Source organism: Bos mutus, chromosome 1 (assembly GCF_027580195.1).
Source record: "Bos mutus isolate GX-2022 chromosome 1, NWIPB_WYAK_1.1, whole genome shotgun sequence".
NCBI lineage: Eukaryota > Metazoa > Chordata > Mammalia > Artiodactyla > Bovidae > Bos > Bos mutus.
In genome coordinates this window covers 69,487,686-69,503,482 of record NC_091617.1, presented here as the reverse complement: position 1 = coordinate 69,503,482, position 15,797 = coordinate 69,487,686, and the positions used below count along the sequence as shown (strand labels likewise).

The 15,797-nt window shown below is 39.5% G+C and overlaps 1 protein-coding gene across 6 annotated transcripts in view; it reads right to left on the bottom strand.

The window, feature by feature from the left end:
* Positions 1-15,797, bottom strand: part of RUBCN (rubicon autophagy regulator) — a 62,034-nt gene that overhangs the window by 28,603 nt on the left and 17,634 nt on the right. For all 6 annotated transcript variants that reach the window (XM_070370707.1, XM_070370682.1, XM_070370699.1 and 3 more), the window contains exons 2-3: positions 7,735-7,888; positions 1,401-1,484 (exon numbers count right to left, since the gene is read on the bottom strand). In XM_070370707.1, the coding sequence (XP_070226808.1) occupies positions 1,401-1,484; positions 7,735-7,773 (123 nt within the window). In that variant the 5' untranslated portion in view covers positions 7,774-7,888. The remainder of the gene's footprint in view (positions 1-1,400; positions 1,485-7,734; positions 7,889-15,797) is intronic.

Sequence of the window (15,797 nt, the reverse complement as noted above, 5' to 3'; positions counted from 1 at the left end):
CAAAGAACTGACTCATTGGAAAAGACCCTGATGCTGGAAAAGATTGAAGGCAGGAGGAGAAGGGGACAACAGAGGATGAGATGGTTGGACGGCATCACTGACTCAATGGACATGAGTTTGAGCAAGCTCCAGGAGATGGTGAAAGCCAGGGAAGCCTGTGTGCTGTAGTCCACAGGGTCACAAAGAGTCAGACACGACTTAGTGACTGAACAACAACAACCAGAAAAGAAGGCAAGAAAAACCTGGGGTAAGAAATCCAGGAAAAATGCCCCCAAAGATTCTTTACCAAAGAGAAACCACCTGAGCACCTCTTACTGGCTCTCACCACAGCATTCTCTGTTTGAAACATACTTCTATTGGCTATTTCTAAAAGCAAGGTTTCATAGCCCACAGTCAGTGCAAAAAAAAAAAAAGTATGGATGGCACTTTCAGGTAGCTTCTAAGAGGAAATGATTATAGCAACACATTTTAGAAAAGAAAGTTAGAGAGGGGGGTTTGGTGCGGAAAATAAAGTGATAAGGACCAAAAAAAAAAAAATCCATGTAAGAAAATCACTGTGCTCTGGTCTTTTCTCAGAAAAGTGGCCAGAGTGACCACCCTGTTATTTGGTTCCCTAATCATTTAAAAATAAGTTACTTTTCCAGACATCGCCTCAGCAATGAACCTGGCAGTAAGTGTAATATACATGAAACAAGACTGGCCATGAAAAAAAAAAACAAGACTGGCCATGAATCAGTAAGTATTGGAGACGGGTGATGGATATTTTGGGTTCATTTCACTAATCTAATTTTGACTATGCTTGAAAATTTCCACAACCAAGGGTTAAATAAATAAACATATATATTTGACAGTGATTGCTGTGGACTAGTTTTGTAACTCTGGCCAAGTTACCTAACCTCCTGGAGCTCTAGCTCTGTCCCTGGCTGGGAATCAGAGCTACTATACTGAGCTGAGAGAACAAGAGAGTAAAGGGCTATAACGGAAGCTAAAGTTGTTGGGGATGTATTAGGTTCCATTTGACACTGGCCTCCAGGAACCTCACATTTTTTTGTATTTGGTGTATCCTCTTCTTCTTAAGCAGTTACCACATATCAGTCCTACTTACCCCGAACCATTCAGAAAACTTCTTGCCATTTGCTCTGGATTCTGAAAAGCTTCATTCTGGTCCCATATATGCAAATCTTTTGAAAATAACAAAACTTTATACCCCTTCCCTAGAGGAGGGAAAGTGGCGTAGAGCAAGGAGTGTGTAAGGCTTATTTTTTTTTTTAAAGCATCCTCCTCTCCAAATCAATCTGACAGGGATAATTTCCTCTCCTTGCCATATGCCAAACCTCTAGCCTAGGAGACTCTGCATACAGAACATCAAACAATGAAGCCTTGTGGTTGCCTTTACTTACCTTCTCCACATGAAGGGCTGAGTGGGGACTGAGCCACCGAATGTCTTTCACAAACTGCCAGTAATCAGTCTGGCGGCAACACACCTGTTTCAGGAACACATAAGGTAAACAAATCATTACCATTGTGAACCACATCTAGTTCTCATATCCATATTCCAAGAGAGGAAAAAGAAAAGCCTAACTTTTCCTTGCCACAATAAAGGTTCTCAACAGCAATCAAAGGAACACATACAGATAGTCACCCTTTTAAAGATCAGCTGTTAAAAACTATTCTAATTGTTCTTTAAAGGAGGTAATATATGCATATGATATAGAAGGTTATACAGCTGACCCTTGAAAAACATAGGTTTGAACTGTGTGGGTGCTCTTCTACGTGGAATTTTTTCAATAAATATATTGGAAAAAAATTTTGAAGGTTTGTAACAATTTGAAAATAACCCATAGATAAACTGCATAGCTTGGAAATATTGAAAAAAAATTAGGAAAGTTAGATATCTCATGAATGCATAAAATATATGTAGATGCTAGCCTATTTTATCATTTACTACCATAAAATGTATACACACCTATTATGAAAAGTTAAAGTTTATGAAAACTTACACACAAACACTTAGGGGCCATAGACGGTGCCATTTGCAGTCACAAGAAATGTAAACAAATATATAGAAGAACATCAAATCATAATTGCACAGTTAATTTTATGTAATTATGTACTACTATAATAATTTTGTAGCCACCTCCTGTTATTGTTTGAGCTCAAATGTTGCAAGTGTCCACTCAAAATGCCATGTGACACTAATCATCTCTGTATGAAATGTTCGGCTCTTCAGTAAAATACATATTGTGGTAAAAAGTGACCTCTCCCAGTTCTCATGTATTTTCCATTGTGTTTAATGTAATAGCAAAAATTCTGAATAACACTCTGGGACCCAGACGAAGTGCCGCTAGCAATGTTGGGAGTGCTTCCAAGAAGCAGAGAAAAGTCACGGCATTATAAGAAAAAGTGGAATCTACACCATAGATTGAGGCCTGCAGGTGCAGTTAGGTCCACCATTTCAAGATAAATGAATCCAGTATAAGGACTATGGTAAAAAAAAAAAAAGGAAATTTGTGAAGCTGTTGCTGTAGCTACTCCAGCAGGCACAAAAATCTTGTACTATTTGAGAAATAACTTTAATCACATATTGAAAACTCAGCTTTTATGTGGGTACAGGATTGCTATAGGGAAGACATCCCTAAAGACTCTAATATGATTCATGAAAAAGCAAAGTCATTATGTGACAACTGAAAGCAAAAAAGGTGGAGGATCTAAAGCTGGAGAATTTAATGCCAACGAAGGATGGTTTAAAATGTTTAGAAAGAGGTTTGGAGAAGCGGCTTCTGCTGACCAAGAAGCAGCAGACAAATTCACAGACACTGTTAAGAAAATAATTGAGGAGGAAAGAAAAAAATGAAAAGAACTGAGGAGAAAGGATATCTGCTACAGGTTTTTAATGAAGATGAAAGTACCCTATTCTGGGGAGAGGGGAGAAAATGACACAAAGGACATTAACTGATAAGGAAGAAAAGTGAGCATGAGGATTTAGGACAGAAAGGGACAGGCTTACTCCTCTGTTCTGCACAAACGCAGTCAGATTTATAATCAGGGCTGCCCTTATCTACAGGGTAATAACCTACTTTCTTCTAAATGCTTCGATAATTTTTAAATTTTCAGCAAATAAAAACATATGTTATTTACATATTCAGAAAAGAAATAAACAGGGACTTCCCTGGTGGTTCAATGGTTAAGACTCCATGATCCCAAAGAGGGGGCACATGTTTGATCCCTGGTCAGAGAACTAAGATTCCACATGCCGCAGAGTACAGCCAAATACATACATACACATACACAAGAGGTCTTTTTTGTTATTATTGTTATTTTTAAATTGGAACATCTATATGTCAACTACAGGTTTCTTCTTAGTGGTGGAAAAGGGGGGATCTCTGTACTTATAGTCAGCTCAGAAACTCGGGGGTTAAGCATCTCCACATTTCCAAGCGGCAGAAAAGGGGTTATCAAATACACCATGCCTTGTGGAAAGACTAAAAGGTAGTCCAGATGCAGGATGTCAAGGAAAATGAGATTCCTTTAAGAACAGGGTTATGATGTTATAGCTTCCTAAGGCCCTGAGTGATTAAAAAAAAACATAGTTCACATTCCATAACACATCCCTAGAAAAGCACAAAAGAGATATGCCCAGCATGAATCATTGTATCCCTTCCCCCTCCAAGGGCACAACACCCAGAATAGCTTCCTGATGACACAGCAGCTAGAAGCCTTTGAAAGCCTTAATCTTTAGAGAGGAAATGAGAGGGAAAAAACAAGTCCTTGACACAGACTTTAATTTTTAGATCTTTACAAGGCATAACAGAGCAGCAGTGAAGGTAGTATGGATCTTTTGTATTTAATTCTTCTCACTTGAGCCTGTAGTTGCTAATTTGTATGTGGATGATAGATTTGTCTGGTCTGCTCTGCTTCCACCGACTAACACTACTGCTATTTTGTAGGTGACCATATACGTTAATAGTGTTCATTCTGGTGACTAAGTGCCTTCACAGATCTTATTACTTATTCATAACAATAATATTGTGTTGCATTTACCAAGCATCTTTCACTCAGGAATTTCACTTCACTATTTCATCATGACACATTTTCTCTTTCTGGCACAGATGGTAAAACTGTCTTGTGATTACAGTAAAATGATTACTCCAGATGATGATGTAAAATTAGTAACAGAGCCAAGAAAAGAACTTTTTTACTATCAAGATGCAAGTATGTGAACCACTAAATGATGGAGCCTCTAATCTGGTAGGTCCTCAGTCTGGGAAATCTGTATTGGGTTTTTATAAAACCTTTTGGTACAGTTCCCAACTCTGGCTTTGGGAGACTGAGGAGCTGGCAATGCCACAGACTAGTATTTTAAACATCAGGAGGAAGGGCAATCTTATGAGAGAAGATAAGTTTGTTTGGGGTCATGCTGTGTTTGGCCTGTAGGACAGCCAGCCAGATGATAATGTATAGCAGATAGGTAGTTTTGCAGATCTAAAATTCAGCACAGAGGTTTGAGCTGGGGATTGTTAGTGAACACGTGATGGTTAAAACAATGCAAGTGAATGAGACTGTTTCAGGAAAATGTACAAAGTAAGAGGAGATAAGGACATAGGACTGGACTCTATTAAAAACTAAAGTAATGCTCAAAATTCTCCAAGCCAGGCTTCAACAGCACATGAACTGTGAACTTCCAGATGTTCAAGCTGGATTTAGAAAAGGCAGAGGAACCAGAGATCAAATTGCCAACACCCACTGGATCATCAAAAAAGCAAGAGAGTTCCAGAAAAACATCTACTTCCACTTTATTAACTACACCAAAGCCTTTGACTGTGTGGATCACAATAAACTGTGAAAATTCTTAAAGAGATGGGAATATCAGACCACCTGACCTACCTCCTGAGAAATCTGTATGCAGATAGGTAGTCTTACGGATCTAAAATTCAGCATAGAGGTCTGAGCTGGGGATTGTTAGTGTACAGGTGATGGTTAAAACAATGCAAGTGAATGAGACTGTTGTTGTCAAGAAGCAACAGTTAGAACTGGACATGGAACAACAGACTGGTTCCAGATAGGGAAAGGAGTACGTCAAGGCTGTATACTGTCACCCTGATTATTTAACTTCTATGCAGAGTATATCATGCGAAATGCCAGGGTGGATGAAGCAAAGCTGGAATCAGGATTGCTGGGAGAAATATCAATAACCTCAGATATGCAGATAACACTACCCTTATGGCAGAAAGCAAAGAACTAAAGAGCCTCTTGATGAAAGTGAAAGAGGAGAGTGAAAAAGTTGGCTTAAGACTCAACATTCAGAAAACTAAGATTATGGCATCCAGTCCCATCAGTTCACGGCAAATAGATGGGAAAACAACGGAAACAGTGACAGACTTTTATTTTGGAGGGCTCCAAAATTACTCAAGATGGTGACTGCAGCCATGAAATTAAAAGATGCTTGCTCCTTGGAAGGAAAGCTGTGACAAACCTAGACAGCATATTAAAAAGCAGAGACATTACTTTGCCAACAAAGGTCCATCTAGTCAAAGCTATGGTTTTCCCAGTAGTCATGTATGGATGTGAAAGTTAGACTAAAAATAAAGCTGAGTGCCAAAGAATTGATGCTTTTGAACTGTGGTGTTGGAGAAGACTCTTGAGTCTCTTGGACTGCAAGGAGATCCAACCAGTCAACCCTAAAGGAAATCAGTCCTGAATATTCACTGGTAGGACTGAGGCTGAAGCTGAAACTCCAGTACTTAGGCCACCTGATGCAAAGAACTGACTCACTGAAAAAGACCCTGATGCTGGGAAAGACTGAAGGCAGGAGGAGAAGGGGACAGAGAATGAGATGGTTGGATGGCATCACTGACTCGATGGACATGAGTCTGACTAAGCTCTGGGAGTTGATGATGGACAGGGAAGCCTGGCATGCTGCAGTCCATGGGGTCGCAAAAAGTTGGACACGACTGAGCAACTGAACTGAACTGAAAATCTGAGAGGAAGAAATTCCAGGGAAAGAAACTAAGAAAGACTGGTCATAGGGGTAGAAGAGGTCTCTATGAGACTGGAAGATAATGCAACATGAGTCAAGGTCTGATGATGTTCAACAGTGAAGAACACAAGACAGTGTTCAGAGGGAAGATGTGCACTGGATTTGGTAACACGAACTTACTTAAACTCCAGTAGCAAGAACAACAATGGTAAGGGCAGAAGCAAGATTGTGGTGGGTTAAATTATTTGTTCTATAGATTCCGATGTTCATATTTTTTTTCACAGGACAACATGTAACTTGAAACTTAAAAAAAAAATGAAAGGAATATTTATCAATTACTTCCTATGTACCATGAACTGTGTTAGGCCAATTTGTATGCTGTTTCATTTAATCTTTCTATCAAACATTATGACATAAATAATATTATCATTATTTCGACAGATAAGAAAAAGCTCAAAAAAGATAACATCACCTAATAGTTAAGACTGACAGACAACTTATTACACTTTCTAAAGCTTTTTCAGGTATTATCTCATTTAATTCTCACAACAATCCTATGAGATACATACCAGTGTAACCGCCTCATTTTACAAATGAGGAAACAGAAGTACTAACAGTCATGTAACTTACTCACTACCACACAGTGGTGAAACTGAGATTAAAAGAAGAGCAGTCTGACTCAGAGATCCATAATTATTACTACTGTCATTTTTTTCCCCAAGGACCTGAGCAATTTCAATCCAGGTTCTGTCTGACTCTGAAGATGTCTGTCAATCTACTATACAATGTTGCATCCAAACTCCTTGAGTGAGAGTTTAATAATGATGACCACTGAGAAGAATTCAGTTCTTTAAAGGATAAAAATTGTCCTCAGATCTTCAAAATTCTTTAGAAAGAGGGCCTCACTTTCAGAACTTACTCTGAATAAAGAGAATCTAACATAAGCCAACTTTTCCAGTGAATTCTGAAAAAACAAGAAAACTGGTTTAAAGAGTTTGTTTAGAGGTAATACACACTATTTTGGAAGGGAAGGTAGCACATTAAATCCTATCAACTATGAATATCTTAATACCAATTCATTTTTTCCCATTGTGACTGCTAGTTGAGAATAAACTCTGATTAAAAAAGAAAGACAAGCTGGGCTCAGAAAAAGGTTTCAGGAAAGAAGACTAGGCCCTGACTAGGGAAGTATTTGAGTGTTTGGGAACACAAATTATGCACATATATATATGAGGTTTGATTTTTAAAAAGTAGAGGATCAGATCCAATGACCCACTTGACCGTTCTACCCAGAACCAAACCTTATTTAAAACACTGCAAATGGAGTAACTGCTACTGAGAATTGAAGCAGAAACCACTGAGATTTAACTCATTTTTAATACTCAAAGCTAGTGTTTGAGGATATAAGGAAAAGAAGTTCAACATCAACAAAGTTTATACAGAAAAAAAGTAAGCTATAACTAAAAACTATCATTCATAAGCATCAACCAGTTATCTACAAAATGATGTTCAGAGGATAGTCTAAAAAGGACAATATCCTGTAAATATTTCTCAGATATATCCTAGGATACTCTAAAGAGGAAAACCTTAATGATTCATCACGACATTGTCCTTCTCCTCCTCATTATCATCATATTACAGTCCTGATCCCAAGGGCTCACACACGCAGTTGCCTTCATCTTCTCTCTGCCAAGGACTTAATGCAAATGTTTCTTTCCAACAAGTGATCTGGCCAATCTGGCAAACAGTATACATACCTGGTCATGGATGAGCCCATGATGGAGGATGCTCTGCATGTCTCTGCACAGCCGCTCCAGGCCACCATACTTGGACCAGACATTGGGGCTGTTGGCTGACACTAAACCCTCCACAGTAGTCTTCAAATTACCCAGCAGCTGCCAATGCTCCCTCCTGCAAGGCCACCAATTATACCAATGGTTAGTTTCTTTGTTGTACTTGATCATACCATGTCAAAGAAAGTCTAAGACAAGAAGCCTCCTGTCCCACATCCTAACATTCTCTCCCTATTAATTTTTTACTTGGCAGAAAGTGAAGAGGAACTAAAAAGCCTCTTGATGAAAGTGAAAGAGGAGAGTGAAAAAGTTGGCTTAAGGCTCAACATTCAGAAAACGAAGATCATGGCATCTGGTCCCATCACTTCATGGGAAATAGATGGGGAAACAGTGACAGACTTTATTTTTTGGGGCTCCAAAATCACTGTAGATGGTGATTGCAGCCATGAAATTAAAAGACGCTTACTCCTTGGAAGAAAAGTTATGACCAACCTAGATAGCATATTCAAAAGCAGAGACATTACTTTGCCAACAAAGATCCATCTAGTCAAGGCTATGGTTTTTCCAGTGGTCATGTATGGATGTGAGAGTTGGACTGTGAAGAAAGCTGAGCGCCGAAGAATTGATGCTTTTGAACTGTGGTGTTGGAGAAGACTCTTGAGAGTCCCTTGGGCTGCAAGGAGATCCAACCAGTCCATTCTGAAGGAGATCAGCCCTGGGGTTTCTTTGGAAGGAATGATGCTGAAGCTGAAACTCTAGTACTTTGGCCACCTCATGCGAAGAGTTGACTCATTGGAAAAGACTCTGATGCTGGGAGGGATTGGGGCCAGGAGGAGAAGGGGATGACAGAGGATGAGATGGCTGGATGGCATCACTGACTCGATGGACGTGAGTCTGAGTGAACTCCAGGAGTTGGTGATGGACAGGGAGGCCTGGTGTGCTGTGATTCATGGGGTCGCAAAGAGTCGGACACGACTGAGTGACTGAACTGAACTGAACTGAAGACCCAATTCTGAGAGGACTGAAGCTGCAAAGAACACTAAGTTTTTAAAATTAAAAAAAAAAAAGCCCTCATATTTACATAGCATATTGTTCTTTGTAAGGTGATCTTCATCTACTATCATTTTATCCTCATACAAGTAGCCCATAACCCTGTGTTTCTTGGCTTGTGAGCCATTAAGATCCATTTCTGGGCTTCCCCAGTGGCTCAGTTGGTAAAGATCCATTTCTGGGCAATGACATTATGTGAGCACTATATAAAGAGATGAAGGACATTTGCTGAAAACCAGAAACCTTTGCCTGAACAAAAAAGTCAAAAAACAACTTTTTATTAACTGTATTTCCAGTACTAAGTATATATATCTGTACACAAATATTATAGATAAGAATAAAAATTGCCCATGATTTTCTCCCATGATTTTTTAAGCTAAAATTGAGGCAAAAATGTCCTAAGCTTGCACTAAGCCACTTAGGACACGTCCCCAAGTCAATCAACTATTGGCTTATTCTCCTGGATCATCTGAAGTACTTCAGTGGAAAAGTCTAAAAATTGCTGCCCTAGATGATATTCAAGGTTCCTCCCAAATTCCCAGCATTTTCTCAATACAGCTTCCTACCCAATAAAAATTCAAAACCAGCTGCAATTGAATAAAAAGAATTGGATGCACAGAATCAAATGGATAAGGAAAACATGAGGAGATGCGGTATCAAACTCCTCCTCTTGGGCCCCCGACTGCTATGCTGTACACTTTGCCTAGCTTTTTCATATCTTTTTAGAATGCTGCTCTTTCCTTTTCAAGGACAGTCCTGGGGATGGTTATAATTTCTTCAAGGGACTTTTACCATTACCCGTTTAGCAACATTTAAATAGCTACAAGGGTAGGAGGGTTCTGAATTGAAATCCTTTCTAACTCCATCAGTGCTCAAAACTAACCTCTCCTACATTTTGTACACTTTCTAAGCCATTCTTGAAAAGCGGATGAATAGAGTAATGGCAGACAAATAAAATGAATGAAGCTAGGTCTGGTACAGGAGTATTATCTAAAAAGGAAAAGCCAGATGGCTGCCACTGTGATCTACTCTAGAGCCCTTGAGATCAAGAATTTATTCAAATGGGGAGACACCAGGGTTTTTTTACCCTTATGTCATTAAACATTCGAGTCACCAGGCTCCCCTGTTCTATTTCTCCCCCCACCGAGTTTTACTAAGATGTAACTGACATATAACATTATATTAGTTTAAGGCATACAACATAATGATTTATGTATATACTGTGAAATGATTACCACAATAAGTTCAGTGAACATCTATCGCCTCACACCGTTATAACTTTGTTCCTTGTGATGAGAACATTTAAGATCTACTCTTTTAGCAACTTTCAAATATATTACCACAATACAGAACTGTTAACTATGGTCACCATGCTGTACATTATGCCCCTAAAACTGACTTATAACTTTGTACCTTTGGGCCATTTCACCCATTTCCCCCACCCCCTCATCCCTTGCCTCTGGCAATCAATCTGTTCTCTGTTTCTATGCATTTGGGGTTTGGGGGATTTCACATATAAGTGAGATAATACTTATTTGCCATTCTCTGTCTGATTTATTTCATTTAGCTTAATGCCTACCACTCATGCTGTTAAAAATGGCTAGATTTTCTTCTTTATGGCTGAATAATATTCCCATGTGTGTGTCTGTGTGTATGGCATTTTCTTTATCAATTCATCTACCAGTGGACACTTAGGTTGCTTCCATGTCTTGGCTATTTTAAATAATACTGCAATGAAAATGGGGGTGCAGATTCTTTAAGAAATAGTGATTTTGTTTCCTTGGGATACATATACTCAGAAGGAGAACTGCTGGATCATATGCCAATTCTATCTTTAATATCCTGAAGGATCTCCATACTGTTTTTCAAAGTGGTTGCCCCAGACTACAATCCCACCAACAATGCCCTAGGGTCCCTTTTTCTCCACATCCTCACCAACACTTGTTGTCTCTTGCCTTTTAAATGCTAGCCCTTCTAACAGGTGTGAGATGACACTCTGGTTTTGATTTGCATTTCCCTCATGACTGGTCTTGTGGAGCACTTTCTCATGTACCTGTTGGTCATTTCCCTGTTCTATTTCTAAACCAGTCCTGAAAGATATTTCAAGGTAACCAAGATGCACACAGGACTGAAGTGGTCATTAAAAGGCCATTTACTGTTGTACTGTAAGAAACTGCCATCACAGGGGCCAACTGACTGCCAACTTTTGCTTCCGTGACTCTCCATCTCCTATGCTTCCTCAGGGTTAATCTGGCCTGTTCTGACACAATTCCAATAGGTTACAATCAAGTTGTGCAGGCCTGAGAGCCAGTCTGGTTCCTCAAGTGACTCTGCATATCTGTGTTCTGATTCATTCTATATTGATCTTACTAGTTTAAACATCAAAGAACATCATCATAAATCCTGCATGTAGACACTAAGTACCCTAAATCCTAGGGCTTTGATCCCAAAATTTTACAAAGAGCACTGAAACTCTAGAAACCTTGAGCATTCAGATTTATTAACAACTTCTGGATGAACTAAAGAACTTTTCTTCCCCAACATGAATTGTCACTGAGATACCAAAGCTAAAGAATGTGGCTCTTACTCTAAGATGTACCAAATCATCTATATTTGGTACATGCTCAAGGAAATGGCAACCCACTCCAGTACTCTTGCCTGGAGAATCCCAGGGACGGGGGAGCCTGTTGGGCTGCCATCTATGGGGTTGCACACAGTCGGACAAGACTGAAGCGACTTAGCAGCAGCAGCAGCAGCAACAGCAGCAGCAGCATGTAGAGGTAAAAGTAAACTTTAAAAAATTTTTTTATTTATATAATCAGTCTCTTCAGTGTCTTTGCCTTTTTTAGGATCCTTTTCCCTAATAATATTGTTTTCATTTTCAGAGAGTTAAAATACTAAATTCAACTGAAGCCCATACATAGTGGCTAGATTAATCCATTCATATTTGAATCTTAGATGTCAATAGATCACCATAGGAAGTAAAATATTCCTCCTCATCGTTGACCCAGATTGTTAGCAACTGAGGTCAGTCTTTCCTAAGCTAAACCTGTTTGGTAATAATTATTTGAATGGTATCCTGCATTCACATGTAACCTCATCTGGGCACAGGCAAGGACTAGATTAGGCTCAAAGCAGTCCTTTGTAGAGCCACTTCTGCAAGTATACTGAGTGCTCTTCTTCTTATTATTTTTTTTAAAAATTTATTTATTTGGCTGCATCGGGTCTCAGTTGCAGTGTGCAGGGCTTAGTGTGCAGGCCCCAAGGCATGAGGGATCTTAGTTCCCTGAGTCTCCTGCATTGCAAGGGGGATTCTTAACCACTGGATCACCAGGAAAGTCCCACAAAGTGCTCTTCTTTAATCACCATAAATTAAAAGCAGGTCTTTCTAAGCATCTCACCATATGTCAAGGAAGAACTAGGCCCAAGTGGCAAGGGACAGTATAATCCATCTCTACTTGAATTATTTTTATCAACAAACAGCAAAGCCAATTGCAGAATAAAGTTCTATCTATTTTCTTTTCAGAGGATTTTGACTACATTCTTTGAAAAGGGAACAGGAATTACTTAAGCAACTCAAATAAGGATACCCAAGAAAAACAGTTTCCCTAAATGCCAACTTAGTCTTAAGCATGCCAAATCACAATTAAAAGTGACACTCAGGTTAAAACAGTAAAGTTATAAGTAAATGCTATTTTTTAAAGAAGTGTTATACCATATACCAATATAAAACTAATCACTAAAAATAAGTGAAATCAATAGTAAATAGTGAGTACCGTGCAACTGTAAAATGAGATTCAATGCAAGAAATATATATTGGTATATCTTCTACATTCAGTGCTCTTTTTAGTGGTAAAAAGAAACAGCTTCAACTTATTAGCATATCCCATCTACAACATGCCAGTTGTCTGGATTGGCATGTGGTATCTACCTGAGACCAGAGTTGAAGGGCAGGCTGTCCCAAGTCAGATAATGATCTGATCCCTGAAATGTGAGGAGAGGTATGTGACATCCATGTGTGGAACATCATGAAACCAGTAAAACATTTTATTAGGAAGAGTTTCCAAAGCTAATGAAAGTATGTAAAAGTATAAAAAGCAGAATGTAAAATTATATTTGTGATCTCAACATACATATACTAAGAGAAATAGTGATATGTTAATCGTGTTTACTTTTGGTTTCATAAAGGAACGTAGAGAAGAGAGGAGCTATTTCCGCCTTCGGTCAGGCTAGCAATTAATGAAAGGTCAATAATATGTACCAAGTTTGCAAACAAGAAGCTGGAAAGTACCATAAAGGGTTTTTTAAATACTTAAGTATCAAAGGTATCTTATGCTGACAGACTGTGGTCAGGCAAGCACCTAGGACTTTTAATGCCAGAAAGCATTTCCTGGAAAGAAGTAATGGATTCATTCTTAAAATAAGGAAAAACATAATTAGGGAAATAAGTATCATAACACTGAGGTAGCAAGAAACTACAATGTTTAATTTGTAGTTAACTTTCTTATTTGGCTCTATATTTTCTGTTTTTAATTATATAGTATTTAACTTGTAGAGTATGTAGTTAAATATTTATATGATGCTTTTTAAATAAATAATATGCTTACAGAAAAAACACATTTGACTTTATTATACACCTCTCAGCTCTAAGGATGGAGAAGGAAATGGCACCCCACTCCAGTACTCTTGCCTGGAAAATCCCATGGACGGAAGAGCCTGGTGGGCTGCAGTCCATGGGGTCGCTAAGAGTCAGACACGACTGAGCGACTTCACTTTCACTTTTCACTTTTCACTTTCATGTATTGGAGAAGGCAATGGCAACCCACTCCAGTGTTCTTGCCTGGAGAATCCCAGGGACGGGGGAGCCTAGTGGGCTGCCGTCTATGGGGTCACACAGAGTCGGACACAACTGAAGTGACTTAGCATAGCATAGCATAGCATAGCTCTGCACAAACCAGCTGTGCAAGTCACTAAACTCCTTAGGTTTCAGTTCCCTTATCTGTAAAACAGATAAAATAGCTGATTAATAAAGAATAACCTACAGAAAGTACTACCATCATGCAGATAATAGTAGAATTACTTTCCTTTTCCTTTGAACTTCCATTGCATAAATCTCATGTTAATGTTCAGCTGCTAAGTGGTGTCCAACTTTTTGCAACCCCCATGGACTGAAGCATGCCAGGGTTCTCTGCCCTTCACTATCTCCCAGAGTTTGCTCAAACTCATGTCCATTGAGTTGGTGATGCCATCCAACCATCTCATCCTCTGTTGTCCCCTTCTCCTCCTGCCTTCAATCTTTCCCAGCATCAGGGTCTTTTCCACTGAGTCAGTTCTTTGCATCAGGTGGCCAAAGTATTGGAGTTTCAGTTTCAGTATCAGTCCTTCCAATAAATATTCAGGACTGATTTCCTTTAGGATTGACTGGTTGGATCTCCTTGCAGTCCAAGAGATTCAAAAGTCTTCTCCAACACCACAGTTCAAAAGCATCAAATCTTTGGTGCTCAGCTTTCTTAATGGTCCAACTCTCACATTCATACGTGACTACTGGAAAAAATCATAGCTTTGACGAGATGGACCTTTGTTAGCAAGGTAATGTCTCTGCTTTTTAATATGCTGTCTATGTTTGTCATAGCTTTTCTTCCAAGGAGCAAGCATCTTTTAATTTCATGCAGTGATTTTGGAGCCCCCCAAAATAAAGTCTCTTGCTGTTTCCATTGTTCCTCCTTCTATTTGCCACAATAAGCCTTCTTAGCATAAATCTAATAAACCCAATTTTTTAAATCAGAAGGGGTACCTAGTACAAAGCTTTCTTACCCATTCTGCTTCAGAGAAAATTCTGGGATTGGACAGTTTGTGATAATTAGGACCAATTACAGTGCTCAATGCCCAACGAATATCTTAACTGCATTTAAACCAGGGCCGAATCTCTTCCAGCACAGATTCCAAAGCCCTGTTTATGTTCATGGTGCTCTCACTGAAGCAGGATAGCCAGAAAGACTTCCTCAATATTGGATGATCCTGTATACAAGAGACTCAAATCTGCTTACTGAATAGAATGAAAGACAACAGAGTTCATTTTGTGAGTCACATAAGAAAGCCAAACTCATTACCCTACAGTTACATCTTAGGTTGTCTGAGTAGAAGAGTGCTTTACAAGTAAGATACACCAGTGCATACACGAGCGCTCCAATAGCAAAGGCAAAGGAGGAAAGATACTGCCTCAGTCACCTCAGTTTTAGGGAGTTTTAAAGTATATTGAAAAGCAGAGACATTAGTTTGCCAACAAAGGTCCATCTAGTCAAGGCTATGGTTTTTCCTGTGGTCATGTATGGATGTGAGAGTTGGACTGTGAAGAAAGCCGAGCGCTGAAGAATTGATGCTTTTGAACTGTGGTGTTGGACAAGACTCTTGAGAGTCCCTTGACTGCAAGGAGATCCAACCAGTCCATTCTGAAGGAGATCAGCCCTGGGATATCTTTGGAAGGAATGATGCTAAAGCTGAAACTCCAGTACTTGGGCCACCTCATGCGAAGAGTTGACTCATTGGAAAAGACTCTGATGCTGGGAGGGGTTGGGGGCAGAAGGAGAAGGGGATAACAGATGATGAGATGGCTGGATGGCATCACTGACTCAATGGATGTGAGTATGAGTGAACTCCAGGAGTTGGTGATGGACAGGGAGGCCTGGCGTGCTGCGACTCATGGGGTCGCAGAGTCAGACATGACTGAGTGACTGAACTGAACTGAAATGAACTCAAAGTAAAAGATAACCATCATTAGAACTAAAACTGGTGCTTCCAAGGTGGCATTAGTGGTAAAGAATCCACCTGCCAAGAGTCTTGGAGAGTCTCTCTTTTGTCTCTCTTGACCCCTGGATCAGGAAGATCCCCTGGAGTAGGAAATGGCACTCTACTCCAGTATTCTTGCCTGAAAAATTCCATGCGCAGAGGAGCCTGGTGGGCTACAGTTCATGGGGTTG